The 19,442-nt window shown below is 38.1% G+C and overlaps 1 protein-coding gene and 1 non-coding gene across 13 annotated transcripts in view; one reads left to right on the forward strand and one right to left on the reverse strand.

The window, feature by feature from the left end:
* The window catches only part of PRRC2C (proline rich coiled-coil 2C), a 100,048-nt gene that overhangs the window by 25,013 nt on the left and 55,593 nt on the right, over positions 1 to 19,442 (forward strand). For 8 of the 12 annotated variants that reach the window (XM_030935426.1, XM_030935434.1, XM_030935432.1 and 5 more), the window contains exons 3-11: positions 683 to 860; positions 2,218 to 2,327; positions 3,417 to 3,542; positions 5,642 to 5,865; positions 10,284 to 10,366; positions 11,371 to 11,504; positions 11,586 to 11,673; positions 12,969 to 13,113; positions 16,202 to 16,255. In XM_030935426.1, coding sequence (XP_030791286.1) covers positions 683 to 860; positions 2,218 to 2,327; positions 3,417 to 3,542; positions 5,642 to 5,865; positions 10,284 to 10,366; positions 11,371 to 11,504; positions 11,586 to 11,673; positions 12,969 to 13,113; positions 16,202 to 16,255 — 1,142 coding nt within the window. The remainder of the gene's footprint in view (positions 1 to 682; positions 861 to 2,217; positions 2,328 to 3,416; positions 3,543 to 5,641; positions 5,866 to 10,283; positions 10,367 to 11,370; positions 11,505 to 11,585; positions 11,674 to 12,968; positions 13,114 to 16,201; positions 16,256 to 19,442) is intronic. The other 4 variants (XM_030935428.1, XM_010371295.2, XM_010371297.2 and 1 more) reach the window with 2 other exon arrangements.
* On the reverse strand, positions 7,869 to 7,972 carry LOC115899390. The gene has a single exon (XR_004059111.1). It is a non-coding gene; the product is annotated as a U6 spliceosomal RNA (small nuclear RNA).

A 19,442-nucleotide genomic window follows, 5' to 3' on the forward strand; every position in this document is an offset into this window, starting at 1 on the left:
CCAAGTTAATACCACCCTATTTACATTTGCCTTTTTATGCATGCACACGTTTTTCAGAGGATATGTGATAAACATCTTGTAATGGAAAATTTATACTTTCATAGAGCCCTTTAAAAATATTTTTGTTTTTCTCTGTTGTCAGCAGGAAAAAAGAACTGTATGGCTCTAAAGGGGAAACTCAGTCAATGAGATTGATAGGCACAGACCTATATATTAGTGGGAATTTATTATCTTTTTAGTTATAGACTAGAGAAAGTCCTATGTTTCGTGTGTGTGTGTGTTAGATACTGTGACCTAGTGAGTATGATGAAAACTGAAAATCATGCATGGCATATTAACAGTATTCTTTATAAACATAAAGTCAATACATTTATTCTCTAACATTCTAAGTTTTGAGTTTGAAATAGATTCTCTGAAAAAATATCAGCGTTATCAGTGTTTTCTGTAGTGTGTTGAATTGCATTGTTAGAATTTTTAAGGAATCTGTTAAATGCTGTTAAATGGCTTGATTTCGACACTAAATTGTGTTGCAGGTGTAGCTTAGTTTTAAACTTATTATCTTAAAATACATGAATGAAAATCATTCAGGGATTGCATTAATTCCTATTTTTCTATATTGTTTGAGGAATAATGTAGGTAATAAAATAGATGTTCTAAGAAAGTTGATGTTATTGATCTTTAGTTGCAGCTCGGCATGGATTACAGAGTCTTGGAAAAGTCGGTATTTCACGGCGTATGCCTCCACCTGCTAACCTCCCGAGTCTTAAAGCAGAAAACAAAGGCAATGATCCTAATGTAAATATTGTACCTAAAGATGGCACAGGGTGGGCATCAAAACAAGAGCAACATGAAGAAGAAAAGTGAGTCAAAGTCTGTTAAAGAATGAAACCCTTCCCCTTTCGTTGTAGGGAACTTATGTTTGAGTACCTGCTATTTACTAAGTGTTATGCTGTCTATATTACATATTACATATTTTATACTCTTTAAAGTCTTTTCACTATAGTAACTTTTGGTTAATTTTCCCTATTAAAAGTATTTCTATTTGTCAGGGTAGAACAGATGACAGAATTGCAAATCACAACCTTGCTTATGTCATAGCCTTTATTAGGCTCCCCCTTCTCTTACTACCACCAACTCCGGTATTCCCTTTCCAATATGATTAAGAGTTGACTCTGATACCTAAATTTCATGATACTAAGGATGTCTGTCTGCCAATTTACTGTGTATCTCTGGCATTGAAATTGCCTGATGTTTCATAGGTGCTCAAGTAATAATTTGTATATACTCTAGCAAGAAAGCTAGGATAGAATTAATAGTGTCCATCTTAGTCATCGTTCTTTCAACAACTATTTAGACTTCTGTGTGTCAAAGATTTTGCCAGGCTCTTAGCTACTTGAATGACCAAGCCTAAATAGTGGTAATTTTAAAAAATAAGATAAGCCATTGGATACTTGATGTTTTCTTGCCTCTTATCAAAATTCTGTACTCCTGCCTGGGGAGATTTGTATAGTAAATGTGACTACTTCTGTAGAAATTTATCAAATACTTATGCTTGTTAGCTGTAGTAAAATTATTTTATAGTATTGAGTCAGTTATAGGTATGAGTGTGCCAGAAATATATTGCATTTTGTGAGCCTCTTAACTACTTTCTTATTTTTAAGCATTACCTCATTACAAGAATTGAATAAAACTGTACAGCCTTTCAAAATACCTTTTACTCACGTGAATGTATTAGGTGTATTGCTGTTACCTCTTTGAATAACAGTAATAAGTACAGTGGTGATCCTGTTGACTTCCAGGTGGAGAGTTTGCTTAGCTTTAGCCCTCAGCTAATTTCACCATTCCAGACTGTATGTATGTTTATATTGCTATTTTTAATTATAAGTGTTCACTTCTTCAAAGCAGATATTTGGTAACTATGTTCCATTAAAGTGTGTGTGTGTGTGTGTGTGTGTGTGTGTGTGTGTGTGTGTTTTAAACAAAATGGAAAACAAGCAAAGCTCATCTCATTGGGTTATTCAAAGGCAGAGATGAAAGGGGATAAAAATAGCCATAAATCATTTAAAGGAATGTTGCAGAGAGAAAACATTTATAGGAGATTTACCAATGAATAAACATATAGCCAAAATAATTTGTACACAGTTTTACCTTAGATATAATATTGATTTTATTTAAACGTACAGTATCTGAAATAATGGATTCATATTTTTTTTTAAGAACACCAGAAGTGCCACCAGCACAGCCAAAACCTGGGGTTGCAGCTCCCCCAGAAGTAGCACCTGCTCCCAAATCATGGGCCAGTAACAAGCAAGGTGGGCAAGGAGATGGTAAGTGGACATTAGTTGGGGAAACTGCCTAGGCTTGATAGTTACTGAACAGCCATGCAGGAGATAAAAAGTGTGAACTATGTTTTGGTAGAGCCATAAAGCATTGTTAAAGGATATACTTTCGAGGCTCTTAAAAAGGTTTTTTTAAAAAATCTCTTGGGCTAGCTAAATTTCAGTGTCAAGAGCCATGCACGAGTGAATGATACTGGTTAAGAAAAGGAGTCTTTAAGATACCCTCTGCCCCACATTATTTTATCTTTACCTCTACATATCCAAGCAAAGCTTGTACCTTCAAAGTATCCAGCCATTGCATAGATTGTTAGAAACCATACTCATTTTTCAACCGTGTCCCCAACTTCTCCTGTTTCCGACATGCTGCCACGATTTCCTGAGAGAAGAGCTAGAAAGTAGCCATAAAGCACCACTGCTGTAATATTACCCTTTTCCCCAAGGAATGATGGAATCCCCAGCAGAATTTAGTTTTCCTACTTTCACAACAGGGACTGTCTATAAAACATTCTATGGAAGAACCGATCTGGGACCTCAAGCTAATAAAACTAGTTCTTTTAATTTAAAAAAATAGGTAGATAGGAAGTTGGGTGAATAGTGAGGTGCAATCATCTCAGCTATAAATTAAATCAAAGTAAAGTAAATGAAGCAGTAAATTAAATAAAGGCATTTTAGCCTCATCTTGAGCTTGGAGCTTTTATTCATCAAACACTATTTCAGTAATACGATTTGAACGAATTCTGATAATTCTTAGCAAAGGAATTTGATGGGTATTGAAAATGTAAGGAGTTGTAATGAAAGAGAAACAAGAGAAGCTCTTCACTTGCATGGTCATCTTAAATGAGTCCTCTGGAATGGTGCTGGAAGATTACTGTCTTAGACTTTCATCTCCTCATGGCTGATCATTAGCTTTTCAAAGGAATCTAGATGAATTTTAAAGTTTTATGGCTATGAACAGTCATCACTGAAATGTGGAATAATTTATGAGAAGGAGGCAGAGAGCTCTATCCTAGAAGGGTGGCTTGTATTATCTTCAGTATAAAAGTTACCTTTAATTTTTTTTTTTTTTTTAATCTATAGGAATCCAAGTGAATAGTCAGTTTCAGCAAGAATTTCCCAGCCTGCAGGCAGCTGGGGATCAGGAAAAAAAAGAAAAGGAAACAAATGATGACAACTATGGACCTGGACCCAGTTTACGCCCACCAAGTAAGAGTACTTTCTCTTTAATACAAAGTGAGATCATATTTGTATATTATCTTGCAATACAACCTCCTGCTTGCTGTTGTATGTATGATTTGCCTAGTTTGAAAAGGCAGACTTAGTACTATGGTCTCTTGCTACTCAGGTGTGATTTTTGCAGCAACAGTATCTACATAACTTGAGAACATGTTAGAAATGTGTAATCTTGGGCCTTGCATCCAACTTACTAAATCAAAATCTACATTTTAACAAGATGTCCAGGTGACTTTCATGTATATCAATATTTGGACTTTTTTACATTAGTAAGTTTTTGAGCAAGCTTCCCTAATATATAACTATTTACTTACTACTGTATTAATATTTGGTGATTCCTCACTTTCTGAGCTCAAACTGAGGAAACAAGTAATTTTGGATAGTGAGGGATAGTTTATGTACATTACAAAGCAAAAACTAAAAATAGAAGTATAAAATATTAGAGGGATTTTTAAATGTCGTCTTAATTGTGATAGCTTCATATTGTCACTACCAAGTATCTTAAAGGACCTTGTTTACATGGAGAGGTTCATCTATGACAGAAGTGTTTACAAATTCCGTATTTCTGTTTTTTTGTTTTGTTTTGTTTTGTTTTTGTTTTTTTTGAGACGGAGTCTTGCTTTTGTTACCCAGGCTGGAGTGCAGTGGCGCGATCTCGGCTGACTGTGAGCCCCGCCTCCCGGGTTCACGCCATTCTTCTGCCTCAGCCTCCTGAGTAGCTGGGACTACAGGCTCCCTCCACCACGCCCGGCTAATTTTTTATATTTTTAGTAGAGACGGGGTTTTGCCTGTTAGCCAGGATGGTCTCGATCTCCTGACCATGTGATCCACCTGCCTTGGCCTCCCAGAGTGCTGGGATTACAGGCGTGAGCCACCGTGCCTGGCACAAATTCCGTATTTCTAATAATATGATACATTTCACATTTTTTGGCTCTTATCAGATCTGAATAAATCTAAATTTTATTTTTCAAGCGTCATAATGTGGTTGGTGCATTTGTATTAGAAATAGATGTGCCAACTCCTCTATTTTCTTGTTCAGTTGAATTTCCACCAGTTATTTATTGCTGCATAACAAATTTAGCGATGTAAAACAACAAACTGAACTATACTTATGATATCCCACTGTATCTTAAGGTCAGAAATCCAGGATCAACTTAGCTTGAGGTTCTGGCCAAGGGACTCCCTCTCAAAGCTGCAGTTAAGCTGTCTAAAGATGACTTGACTGGGGCTATACTTCCAAACTGGTGTAGCTATTGGCTCTTTACTTTCATGGTCTCTTAGTGGGGCTGCTTATGACATGGCTTCTGCAGAATAAATGATGAGAGACAGACATCCTCCACCCAAGACAGAAGCCCACAGTCTTTAATAACTTAATCTGGAAAGGGACATGCTATCACTTCTGCCATATTCTACAGGTTACACAGACCAACCCTGCTATATTGTGAGAAGAGACTACACATGGTGTAAATACCAGAAGATAAAGATAATTTACCAGAGATAAAGATAAAGATAATTTGGGCTATCCAGGAGACTGGTTACCATGCAGTGTTTCCTAGCAAAACCACCTAGCTGTTTTATTTGGTTAAGTGTAGTTACACCAGATAATTTCACGCAGTCCGTTCACTTGGGGGCACCTGTAAGTAGCAATGATATACTGGAAACAGACAAATGAGAATATCACTGTCAACCCTTACAGATTGTAGAAGTCCCATCTTCTTTCCCTCAGGAAACCTCAGGTGTGTCACTCTGAAACATGGCCATCTGATATAGGGAGAGCAGTGATTTTAATCTCTATACCAAATATTGCTAAAGCCTCATAGAGAAGTTCTAATATTTTCTTCTCCCACCCCAGTATTTGCTTGTGGTGACACCCTCTGAGGTACATCCTCTCCACTTTGGAAGCCGCTACTACCCAAACACCTTGAAAGCATTAGTAGGACCTGGATTAGACTTTTCCTGCTCTTTCACTCTGCTTACTTGCTTTCATTTTCCTGAAATGTGCCTGGTTTGGTTTCACTTTGTTCCATTTTCAGATTTTTATCTTTTTCCTTTTTTCTCTGCCTTCATACTAGATGTTGCTTGTTGGAGAGATGGTGGTAAGGCTGCTGGCTCACCTTCATCATCTGATCAAGATGAAAAGCTCCCTGGCCAGGATGAAAGCATAGCTGGAACATCAGAGCAAAATGATATCCTCAAGGTGGTGGAAAAGAGGATAGCTTGTGGTCCTCCACAGGCTAAACTGAATGGACAGCAGGCTGCTCTCGCTTCCCAGTATAGAGCTATGATGCCTCCTTATGTGAGTATTGTTAAATGAACAACCAGTCGAACAAGAGGCTTTTGATCTGGGGTCCGAGGAACGAATTGTTACAGGGAAAAGTTTAGGTCTTTATTTTCGTTAACATCTAACTAAAAATTAGCATTTTCTTTCATTGTATGGTATATTGTGAGAAGGGACTACACGTGGTGTAAATACCAGAAGATAGAGATCGTTTGGGCTATCCGGGAAACTGGTTACCAAGCAGTGTTTCTTAGCAAAACCACCTAGCTGTTTTATTTGGGTAAGTGTAGTTGTACCATATAGGAAACAAATCACAGGACTATCAGCAGTGTCTTTATTATTAACAGAGATTGTAGATATTTTCATATCACATTACATTCAACATTACTTCAAAATAATTATTAGACCCATAGATAATGATCTAATAAAGAAGCACATGCATTACCATACTACAGATTTATTTTGTAAATACAGAGAACAATTACACTAAAATTCTGTTTAATATAATTGTTTTTCTTTGCAGTATTTTTGTATTTTACATTATGCATTTAAAATGTTTTCCTGAGAGGAAGTCCATAGGATTCATCAGACTGCCAAAGGGGTGGTTCATGGAAAAAAAGATAAAGAACACTTGCTGTAGTTTCAAAGTTTTTATTTGTGTACTTTTAATATTTTTTTCAAACTTTTTTTGGTTTTGTTTTTTTGGAGACAGAGTCTTGCCCTTTTGCCCAGGCTGGAGTGCAGTGGTGTGATCTCAGCTCACTGCAACCTCTGCCCCCTGGGTTCAAGCAGTTCTTGTGCCTCAGCCTCCCAAGTAGCTGGAATTACAGGCATGTGCCACCACGCCTGTTTTTTTTTGTTTGTTTGTTTTTTGTTTTGTTTTGTTTTTAAATAGAGTTGGGGTTTTGCCATGTTGGCAAGGCTGATTTTGAATTCCTGGCCTCAAGTAGTCTGCCCACTTTGGCCCTTCAGAGTGTTGGGATTACAGACATGAGCCACCTCACCTGGCCTTTAAACTTTTTTTTAATGGAAAATTTTAAACATCTGCAAAAATAAAGATAACAGTGCAATGAATCTGCCTCTTTTCCTACCACTTTTCTTTTTGGAAACAGAGTCTCGCTCTGTCACCCAGGCTATAGTGCAGTGGCATGATCTCGGCTCACTGCAACCTCTGCCTCCTAGATTCAAGCAATTCTCCTGCCTTAGCCTCCTTAAGTAACTGGGATTATAGCCGCCTACCACCATACCTGGCTCATTTTTGTATTTTTAGTAGAGACAGTTTTGCCATGTTGGCAAGGCTGGTCTTGAACTCCTAACCTCAAGTGATCCACCCACCTCAGCCTCCCGAAGTGCTGGGATTACAGGTGTGAGTCACCACGCCTGCTCTTTTCCTACCACTTTGGATTACGAAAGCAAATCCAAGGTATTTCATCAGTAAATATTTTAAGTTCTATTTTAAAGGATAAAGACTTGGGGAGAAAGTTTGCAATGCTGTTATCATACCTAAAAGGAAAACTAATTCCTTGATATTCTCAAATATTATGTTAGTGTTCCAGTAATTGTCTCATAATTAGGATCCAGGCAACATCCATTCCTTGAGATTGGTTCATATTTCTTTTAAGAATCTTGTTACCTACAGATATCTCCATCTCTTGTTTCCTTTAGTACTTATCTGTTTTAATTTGTTAACCTGTAAAGTTCCTCAGATTTTGGATTTTGTTGATTCTGTCTTTAGTTTTATTTAATATATACTCTTACACCCACCCCTGCCCTCCTGCCACATTTTCTAAATTATTAGTTAGATTTGGTGTCCTCGTTCTTTGTTTACTTTCAGCCCATTGTAAAGTTGTAAAGCAAGTCAGATGTGCCTGGATACATACATTTAATTTTCCAGGAGACTCATTACTCTCATAGGAAACAAAAATCTAGGTCATATTTATTTAGTTTGTTGTTTAACTCCTAATATTTGAATCCTAAATATCCATCATACTTTCCATTCCTTCATATTGGTGGTGGTATTTAAAAATATGGAATGCTTCATAAATTTGCATGCTATTTTTATGCAGGGACTGTGCTGATCTTCTCTATATTCTTCCAATTTTGCTGCCAAAGTGAGCATATACATTACTATTTTTAATCATTCTAGACTAACAGAGGGAAATGAATGATTAAATACAATTACTCGTTAAATGTTTTTTGCTCTGATGCCCAGGCTGGAGTGCAGTGGCACCATCTCGGCTCGCTGCAGCCTCCACCTCCCAGGTTCAAGTGATTCTCCTGCCTCAACCTTCCAAGTAGCTGGGATTACAGGGGCACGCCACCACACCCAGCTAATTTTTGTATTTTTAGTAGAGACAGGGTGTCACCATGTTAGCTGGGCTGGTCTTGATCTCCTGACTTCAGGTCATCTATCCTCCTTGGCTTCCCAAAGTGCTGGGATTACAGGTGTTAGCCACCGTGCCTGACCGTTAAATGTTTTCCTAAGAGAAGTTTAGGAGTATGCGGACCTGGCCTTGAAAAATGATTTATACCCATTAGAAATGGGTAGGAAAAAAAATTACTTTTTTTCTAATCATTTTCAATTTGTGCTACCAAAGATCCCTGAACTTTCAGGTGAGAGGGTAGGATAGGAAAGAGGGGAGACCAAGTGGGCATCATTCCCACTTTCATCAGCGATTATGTTTGAATAATGTGTTCTGCTAATTAACAAAAACATTTAAATATCACTACTATATACTGAGAATTTAAAATTTGTTTCTATAATGAATTTTCTGGCAAATTCCTAGACTTTAAGCATTTAAGACCACATGAAATTATGCCTGGAATGACCAGATGAAGGATTTAATGCAGCTTTAGCTATGAACATATGCCTCCAGTAGTGTCTTTATTAACTTCAGTATAGAAGTGTGATGCTGCTGAAAATTCTCCAGAGTATCCCTCAAAGTTTCCCCAGCTGAGTTTCAGCTGTTGCTTGGCTTAATTAACATTGCTTCAACCTGACTTAAGAGAAATTTCTTCTTCTTCCTTTTTTTTTTTTTTTTTTTTTTATAAAGACGAAGTCTCACTCTGGCGCCAGGCTGGAGTGCAGTGGTGCTCTCAGCTCACTGCAACCTCTGCCTCCTGGGGTCAAGTGATTCTCGTGTCTCAGCGTCCTGAGTAACTGGGATTACAGGCGCACCTACCACACCCAGCTAGTTTTTTTGTGTTTTTAGTAGAGACAGGGTTTCACCATGTTAGCCAGGATGATCTCTATCTCCTGACCTAGTGATCCACCCACCTCGGCCTCCCAAAGTGCTGGGATAGCAGGTGTGAGCCACTGCACCTGGCCGAGAAATTTCATCTTTAGACAGCATAATCATATAAACATCCTTGCTTCAAATATAAGGTAATTTTCTTATCTAACACATAGTTACTACTTTCTTTTTAGAAAAACTAGTCTTCTATTTTAGGATATAAATTATGTTTTTACAGTAATATAATTTCATATTATTTACATAATTTTACTTGGATATAAGCAAATAGTAAATGACCAAGCTATTCTTTGACACTTCCTCCCTTCAAAATCATAGGATGAATCCCTTGGTGTTATTTGTTCTCAGAATCTATCTTATGTCTTCTCTTTAGTTTCCCACAGCCAAGTTCCTACAGAGAACAATATCTGGACCTGTTTGGGACTGTTTATAATGATCATTTGTGCAGTAATTTGATTGAGAATTCACCTATGCCATATCCGTAGAAAATTTCCGGGTAGCTCTCTGTCCCCCTTTTCCAACTCAGTTCCTTGGATCGTGGACTGTCCCTTAATTTTATCTGAACTGAGTTCTTCTTCCCTACCCCTGCTACCCCTACTTTTTTCTTTCTGAGGTGCTGGGGCTGGGGACTGATGTTATCCTCCTTATCCACAAATCTGCTTCTAATTATTCTACTCCTGCTTGTGGAGGAAGGCCTACAGCATCTGCTTTTCAAATATTTTCACTTTGCTGTTTGCTGGGGTACATGTGTGTATATATCCTGTTGATGCATTTACTTTAATGTAATTTATATCTTATTGATACAGTTACTTTAATGCAATTTTACATTACATATCTCGATACAGTTACTTTAATGTGTACATATCTTGTTGATACAATTACTTTAATGTACTTTTATCAATATAATGCAGAAGTCTTTCATATGATGTGCTCTAGTTATTCTATTTGTAAAGAGTTGGTAGAGGCAATGGCCTTGGAAATGGGTTGCTGTTGAGGATGAATGATGATCTATGCTAGCAGGTAACAGTTATTAATAGTTTTATTCATTTTAATCATTGTTTCTATAAATTATAACTTCAGGCCTAGGCTCAGATTTTTATATATGTATGTGTGTGTATATATATATAATTTTTTAAAATAACTGGGTTGCTAAATTTATCAAAATTTTTTGTTTCCTTCATTCAGATGTTTCAACAGTATCCAAGGATGACATATCCTCCTCTACATGGTCCCATGAGATTCCCACCTTCTTTATCTGAAGGAAACAAGTAAGGCTATTAAATGATTAAAGTCTATAAGGAACGTATATATGCTTGTTAAGATTTTCTAAAGGTGGAGTGGATTGTGTGATTTTGAGTTGTGTAATTGATCGTTTTCCTGTCCTCACAGTACAGTTGTCATTAATAAATAATTGGCTCTTATAAGACAGACCAGAAGTAATTCATTCTTTTAAACATTTAAATTAATTTACATAGTATTTTGAAAACTGAAAACCAGGCCGGGCACAGTGGCTCAAGCCTGTAATCCCAGCACTTTGGGAGGCCAAGGTGGGTGGATCACAGGAGGTCAGGAGTTCAAGGCCAGCCTGGCCAGCATGGTGAAACCCTGTTTCTACTAAAAATAAAATAAAATAAATTGGCCGGACATGGTGGCGTGCACCTGTAATCCCAGCTACTCGGGAGGCTGAGGCAGGAGAATTGCTTGAACCTGGGAGGCAGAGCTTGCAGTGAGCCGAGATTGTGCCACTGCACTCTAGCCTGGGCGACAGAGCGAGACTCTGTCTCAAAAAAAAAAAAAAAAAAGAAAAAGAAAAAGAAAAAGAAAAAAAAGAAAACTGAAAACCATGGTCCTAAAATTGATGACACTTGTTTTTCTCCTCTGCCTTTCATATTATGGACTCCCCCCCCGCCTTTTTTTTTTTTTTTTTTTTTTGCTTATTATGTGAGACTTGATCATCCTCTTGAATTATTTTCCTGAAAATGGTGTGTTTTGAAGTTAGTTTTATTTATATTGTTATCCTTTAGCATATATTTGTTTTATCTTAAATGTTTGAGAGTTCTTAAAAACTGTGTCAGCTGTTACTTAAGAGTTACATATTATCCTATAATTACATATTAATATTAATTTTTTCATACATGTCAATGCAGAACATATTATGTGTCTTGGTATAGAAAACACTAATGTCGAAATGAACTAAATTCCAATCTTTTATTATTCTCCCAGTTTAGTATCATAAACTTTTGTGTCTTTTCCATGACCTGCCTTTCATTAGAGGCCTCCGAGGAAGAGGCCCACCTCCTTCATGGGCCTCAGAGCCTGAACGCCCATCCATTCTTAGTGCATCAGAACTGAAGGAGCTTGATAAATTTGATAACCTAGATGCTGAAGCTGATGAGGGTTGGGCAGGTAAGAGGCAAAATTAATTAACTGCTTTAAATTGTTAGATGCTTTCAAGCAGCCAGTCTTGAGTTTTCTTTAATTTAATAGGTGCTCAGATGGAAGTAGATTATACAGAGCAACTGAATTTCAGTGATGATGATGAACAAGGAAGTAACAGTCCTAAAGAGAATAACAGGTAAGTTGTGGTATGCTTTACTAATAACAGTATGAAATTTGTTGATACAATATTAACTACTTATGCAGAGAGGCTTTATTAATAGACAATTGTTTGTTATTTGTAGAATTTATATATTCTCAGAAGTTTTACTAAATAGAGGGTGATTAATGAGCTAGATTAATACAGTATACAGCTAATCAGTTAATTAAAATGTGTTACGTCTCAAGAAAGTTGATTTAAAAACTTTTAGGGCCGAGTGCAGTGGTTCATGTCTGTAATCCCAGCACTTTGGGAGTCTAAGGCAGGCAGATCACTTGAGGTCAGGAGCTCGAGACCAGCTTGGCCAACATGGTGAAACCCTGTCTCTACTAAAAATACAAAAATTATCCAGGTGTTGTGGCGCATGCCTATAATCCCAGCTACTCAGGAGGCTGAGGCAGGAGAACCACTTGAATCTGGGAGGTGGAGGTTGCATTGAGCTGAGATCATGCCACTGCACTCCAGTCTGGGTGACAGAGTAAGACTGTATCTCAAAAAAAAAAAAGATATTTAGGTACTTGGCACCTAGTTTGGAGATCTTTTGAGAATTGGTATTAGGAACAATTTTAAACTGTTATTTGCTTGGCCTGATCCATATTTATAAAATTGGAGAATAATTCCCTGGGTAACTACAGCTGCTTCAGGTCCTCGATTTCTTAAAACTTAGTGAACTGCATTAGGGCCTTAGAAAATGGGGAGTTTTTTATTTCATTTTCTTTCATTCTGGAATATTGGAGCACCAGTCAGGAACATATGGGTTATATATCATAAATGTTGGGCTTTTAAAATATATGGAAGTTTGTAAGCACGTTTGGTATAAATTTTACAGTTATGGCATTGTGACAAACAATCGTTTTATGGTCATTTAAGAGATACCTGTGATTTGCTGTGGCTTTGAAAAAATACTGTAGTTCATCTTTTTATTAAATCAGGATAAATTAGAATGCAGTTAAATAATAATTCCAGTATTACCCAGTTATATTTGGATTATATTTCTTACATAGAGGAGATAGGAAATTATGTGATTATATTCTTTTGCCAGGATATATGCCTGACGTGTGTTTAGAGATTTGACAACTACTGTATTGCACTTTCATAGTATATATTTATTGAAAGAAGAAATTAGCACTAGTAGGTCACACACTCATCTCATTCCTTAATACATTCCCTCCCTGGAAACCATACCGAAATAATTTTTTTTAATTGCAAAAAAAAATGTATGTACTTATGATACGGTTGGTCCACTTTATTTCTTCTGCATTTTGATTTTTCAGTGAGGATCAAGGTTCAAAAGCCTCTGAAAACAATGAAAACAAAAAAGAAACAGATGAAGTTTCCAATGCTAAATCATCTTCTCAAATACCTGCCCAACCATCAGTAGCAAAAGTTCCCTTTGGGAAAGGACCTTCATTTAATCAGGTTTGTTGGACTCATGGAGATCCTTGTTATTTCAAGGATTATCTTGAATAATTAGTCTTATCACCGAGTGGAATGGGACTTAGGAAAAGGGAACTGTGTATTTTTTCTTGAATAGTCTTGAATCTATCATAATTTTTTTTTTTTTTTTTTTTTTTTTTGAGACGGAGTCTCGCTCTGTCGCCCGGGCTGGAGTGCAGTGGCCGGATCTCAGCTCACTGCAAGCTCCGCCTCCCGGGTTTACGCCATTCTCCTGCCTCAGCCTCCCAAGTAGCTGGGACTACAGGCGCCCGCCACCTCGCCCGGCTAGTTTTTTGTATTTTTTAGTAGAGACGGGGTTTCACCATGTTAGCCAGGATGGTCTCGATCTCCTGACCTCGTGATCCGCCCGTCTCGGCCTCCCAAAGTGCTGGGATTACAGGCTTGAGCCACCGCGCCCGGCCGAATCTATCATAATTTTTATTGCATTTAACCAGAATTATCAGTACAGTAGCTAAAATTATCGAGTGAAAACTAAAGCATCACCCTTTTCACCTTATGATACAGCTCAGTCATAGCAAAGTGTAGGGATGACATTTTCCTAAAATAAAATAAGCATTGCTGAAGTGCTTTACAGTTTACTGAATACTTAAATACTAGTCATTCTTTTTGTATGAATGGTACACTATCTGTAGGGAAATCACACAGTGAGTAGGGACATCTAAAGTCTGAATTATTTTGAAGAACATTGTGAATGAAGGGAAATATGTGTGCAACAGATATTTGAACCTACTTCTGAGATGGTAAACGGTTGCAAAAGCTGCATTATAAACTGGGAATAAAAATGGCTACTTTCAAGGGAGTCCGCTTATCTCTTTATTAAGGAATCAGTATAGTTAGCATGTATTTGTTGGATTCATACAAAATAGATGGAGGAACTTGTCCCTTCTGAGGGCTAAAAGGAGGTAGCTAACAGTTTCTTTGACAGGAAAAAAAGTCAATAAGAAGTCTGACTAAGTGGCATAATCATAGAGGGTACAAAATAAATTCTTCGAGAATTCATTTAAGGTAGAAGGCTGCAGAAGACTAAGTACTTGAGCTAATTCTTAAGCATGATTTAGCCAGTATACAAAGGGAATATAGCTATTATAAGCAGTGGAAACACATGTAGAGAAGTATGAGAAAACATGGCACATTCAAGAAATTCTAAGTAGTTTGATATGGGAGAGAGGTAGACTATATAAGAACCACTTCTTAAAAATGTATGCTATACGAGGGTTTTAATCTTAAGGCGTTGATGATCCATTGAAGAATAAATTTGTGAAAACTGAAAAAGAATAATTTTTAAAATAACATTTTAATAAAATGTTTTGTGTGACTTTTTACTTATTGGCATAATGGGGAATGAGAATTTTTCATGAAAGAATAGAGGAATAGATGGAATATGTCTTTGACTTTTTTTGTGACAGTGGTATGTATATTAGCAAGTGAATGTTTCATATATTTTGTTCCATTATGTTTTAGATTTTAAGATCTCATATGTTTAGTTTGCCACTAGAAACGAATTGAGCTTACATAAATAAAATTTAGTAATTAGAGGTATAGCTCTCCCCAGTCAGATTTTCTGGATCAGAATTCCAGAACAGTTAGACTAAAATTCTTTTTTTCCCTCTTGAGACAGAGCTTTGCTGTTTCACCCAGGCTGGAGTGGAGTTGTGCGATCTTGGCTCACTGCAACCTCCACCTCGTGGGCTCAAGAGATTCTTGTGCCTCAGCCTCCCGACTAGCTGGGACTAGAGTGGTGTGCCACCACACCCGGCTAATTTTTGTATTTTTAGTAGGGAAGAGGTTTCACCATGTTGGCCAGGCTGATTTTGAACTCCTGGCCTCAAATGACCCACCGGCCTCAGCCTTCCAAAGTGCTGGGATTACAGGCGTGAGCCACCATGCCTGGCTAAAATTTTTGTTGTAAAGTGCATTTGAGATTCTAACCTTGTTGAAATAGCAGAGTGATTCCATAAAAAGTAATCTTGTAATGAGTGATATGCTTTTATTTAAAAATAGAGAAGGAGAGAGATGTTTAGGAATCTTGCGATATTGAGAAAATAAGCACATTCAGAAATATTTCTTTCTTTTTTTTTTTTTTTTTGAGATGGAGTCTTGATCTGACTCCCAGGCTGTAATGCAGTGACATGATCTCGGCTCACTGCAACCTCTGCCTCTCAGGTTCAAGCAATTCTTCTGCCTCAGCCTTCCAAGTAGCTGGGATTACAGGTGCCCACCATCATGCCTGGCTAATTTTTGTATTTTTAGTAGAGACGGGTTTCACCATGTTGGCCAGGCTGGTGTGTAACTCCTGACCTTGTGATCCACCCACCTTGGCCTCCCAGAGTGCTAGGCTTACAGGCGTGAACTACCACACCCTGCTGAAATATTTCCAATAGATATATTTTTCCTTTTTCTTTGCTTTTTTGAGACAGAGTCTTGCTCTGTCACCCAGGCTGGAGTGCAGTGGCACGATCTTCGCTTACTGTAACCTCCACCTCTCAGGTTCAAGCAATTCTCCTGTCTCAGCCTCCAGAGTAGCTGGGGTTACAGGCGCCCGCCACCACACCTGGCTAGTGTTTGTATTTTTAGTAGAGACAGGGTTTTGCCATGTTGGCCAGGCTGATCTTGAACTCCTGACCTCAGGCGATCCGCCTGCCTTGGCCTCGCAAAGTGCTGGGATTACAGGCATGAATCACCGCACCTGGCCGATATATTTTTTTATATGTTTATTTTTAAGTTATTCTTTCAGGCTGGTGCAATGGCTCACACTTGTAATCCCAGCACTTCGGGAGGCTGAGGCAGGCAGATAATTTGAGGTCAGGAGTTCGAGACCAGCCTAGCTAAAAACGGCAAAACCCTGTCTCTACTAAAAATGCAAAATTACCCGGTCGTGTTGGCACACGCCTGTAATCCCAGGTATTTGGCAGGCTGAGGCATGAGAATTGCTTGGTGCTGGGAGACAGAGGTTGCAGCGAGCCGAGATCATGCCACTGCATTCCAGCATGGGCGACAGAGCAAGCCTGTCTCCAAAATAATAGTAGTAATTCTTTCTTCTTTATAATAGGAACGTGGAACATCTTCACATCTGCCACCACCTCCAAAGTTGCTTGCACAGCAGGTAAATTTTAACTAAATGCTTGTTTATGGATTTTATGTTTTATTTGACCTTCTCTTTTGTTTTGGTGGAAAGACACCAAATTTTTTATTTAAAACTTTTATGAAACAGTTACTAACTTTTTACCTTGTGACTCTTACATGTCTTACTCTTCATCCTTTTCATTTTCATTCTCAGTTGATAAGCATGCTCCAAGTTTCACTAAGAAAATAAGAAGTACCTAGGAGATAACTTTTTTTTTTCCATTTCACTGTCTGTATACTTTTTCTTCCTATTGTTTTTGCTACTAAGGACACTTTCTTACTTTGTTCCTTGTATCCTTATCCACTTTTGATAATGTTCTCTCTCATCTTTTCAGAAAAACAACTTCACAAAAACCTCTCTGTTAACATTACTCCATCCCACTACCTTCCATCCCATTGCAGTGTCTATCCTATTTCTCTGTTCTCCATCAGTGAAATTGTTTTAGTGAACTATTTATACTTACCGTCTTTTGCTGCTTATTCTCTCATTAGCCCTCTCCAGGCATGCTTTCTTTTCCCACTCTACCTTTGAAACTCTTATTATCAGAGTCAATGATGACTTCCATCTTGACAAATTCAGTTTTCTTGTCTTCATCTCATTTAAATCTCAGCTGAGTCATTGACATAGTTGATTACTCCATCCCTCTTGTGTATATGCATATATTTTTAGAGACAGGGTCTTGCTTTGTGGCCCAGGTTGGAGTGCAATGGTGTAATCATAGCTCACTGCCACCTGGACTCCTGGGCTCAAGGGGTCCTCTCACCTCCCCAGCAGCTGGGGCTACAGGTGCACACCACCACACCGGGCTAATTTTTTGCAGAGACAGGGTCTCGCCTTCATGTCCAGGCTGGCCTCGAACTCCTAGACTCAAGCCATCCACCTCGACCTCCCAAAGTGCTGGAATTACAGACTTGAGCCACCATCCCTGGCCTATCCTTAAAACACTTTTTTTCCTACTTGCATCTGAGACACCTCACTATTTTGTTTTTCTTTGCTTTGTATTCCTTCTGGGCCTCCTACACTTCGAGTGTTGGAGAACTAAGTCTTGTTCTCAGTCTGTTTTAAAAATCTGTATCCTTTTCCTTGGGAATGTCTTCTATGAGCTGATGGCATTCAAATGTACATTTAGGCCGAAAAGCTTTGCCCTGACTTTTAAGAGTCATATATTCAACAATCAACTCAACATCTCCACTTGGATCTCTAGTAAACAGCTCAAATATGTCCAAACCATAACACACACCCCCACTTACCCTACATATCCACAGTGCTGCTTCTCCTGTCTTTCCTGTTGCAGGTAATGGCATTATTATTCACATATTTACTAAGGCTGAAACTGAGAAGTTACTCTTAACTCTTTTTTTACCCTACATCTAGCTTTATCAGCAAAATGTCACCTCTACCTTCAAAATGTACACTGACTGCTTGCTACCACCTCTTACATTTCCTTTGAACTATTGGAATGGGTTCTTGACAGATACTGCTTGCCCCTTATGCTGCCTGCTCACTTGCTACCTTCATGCCATATTCTTCTGTAGTAGTTGTTGTCTTTTTAAAACTATGTATTAGGTCCATTTCTCCTTGTTCAGGTCCTTCTCATGATCTTTCAGATCTCTGTCTACTTTTCTAATTTCATCTGCTGTTCTCATCACATACACATTGCTCTTCCTGACTTCTTTACTTGTTCTTTCTTACAAGTAGATTTTCCCCTCCTGAAATCCTTGTTATGATCAGGCTCTCCAGACCTTCTCTAATCACCCTACTGGGATATCTGCACGTATCACAACCATCACCATCATTTCCAGCAGTCCCTCTCCTCATAACCACTGAAAACTCTTTATAGCATTTCTGCATACACAGAAGCTGAAACTAAAACATGTAGAAAAAAGTATAGAAGATCAAGTGTTCATAAACTTGGAGCTGACAAAGTTTTCTTTGATAAATAAGACCTTGGCCACGAATTAGAAAGGAAAAACAGTTGGTCAGTTGGACTTTGAAGAACATTTCCCAAAGAATGCAAAGATATGTTACAGAAAAAAATATTCCTAATACATCTCACGAAGGACTTGTATCTGAGCTTTTTTTTTTTTTTGCAACAGGGTCGTGCTCTGTTCCCCAGGCTGGAACACGATCTCAGCTCATTGCAGCCTAAACCTCCTGGGCTCAAGCGATCCTCCTGCCTCAGCCTACCAAGTAGCTGGGACCACAAGCATGCGCCTCTGTGCCCGGCTAATTTTTTATATTTTTGTAGAGATAGGGTTTCGCCGTGTTGCCCAGGCTAGTCTTGAACTCCTGAGCTCAAGCAATCCTCCTGCTTTGGCCTCCCGAAGTGCTGGGATTACAGATGTGAGCCACCATGTCCAGCCTGGGCCGTGTTTTTTTTTTTTTTTTTTAATATCTTACAACTCAAGTAGTTAAACAAAAAGACTTGAACATTTATTTCTCAAAAGAAAATGTAAGAATGCCCAGTGTGCCCATGGAAAGTTACTCAGTATCTTTAGTTATTAGGGAAATGCAAGTTAAAACCACTGAGATTTTACTACACTGCCAAAATTAAAGACTGATGACACCATGTTTTGGCAAGGATGTACAGAGCAGCTGGCAACTTATCCATTGGAAAACCTTATAAACACTTTGGAAAACAGTTTGGCAGTTTCTTGTAAATGAAATATATATTTACCATATGACACAGGATTTCCACTTCTAGCTGTTTATCCAACAGCCATGAAAACGTTCATTTATGCAAAGACTTATGCATGAATGTTCATAGCTGTTTTATTCATAGTTTAAAAACTGGAAGCAACCCACATGTCTATCATACATGAAACAACATGCCCACAATGGAATACTATCCAGCAGTAAGATGGAGCAAACTACTCATATATAAAATAACCTCAGTGCCATTATACTTAGCAAAAGAAGCTAGCACAAAAAAAAGTATAATTTTATACACCTATAGGAAATTCTAGGACAAACAAAACTATACAAGGTTAGAGTTGGGGTGCTTGGGGCCACAGGGGGAGGCAGAGGAGTGATGGAAATGCTGTGTCTGCATTGGAGCAGTGGTTACACAGGTGTATCATTTGTCCAAACTCATCAGACTATACACTTAAAATATGTGCAGCGCGTTTTAAGTAAATTTTACTTCTGTGAAGTGAATTGTGTAAAT

This window comes from Rhinopithecus roxellana, chromosome 8 (genome assembly GCF_007565055.1).
Source record: "Rhinopithecus roxellana isolate Shanxi Qingling chromosome 8, ASM756505v1, whole genome shotgun sequence".
NCBI classification, from domain to species: domain Eukaryota; kingdom Metazoa; phylum Chordata; class Mammalia; order Primates; family Cercopithecidae; genus Rhinopithecus; species Rhinopithecus roxellana.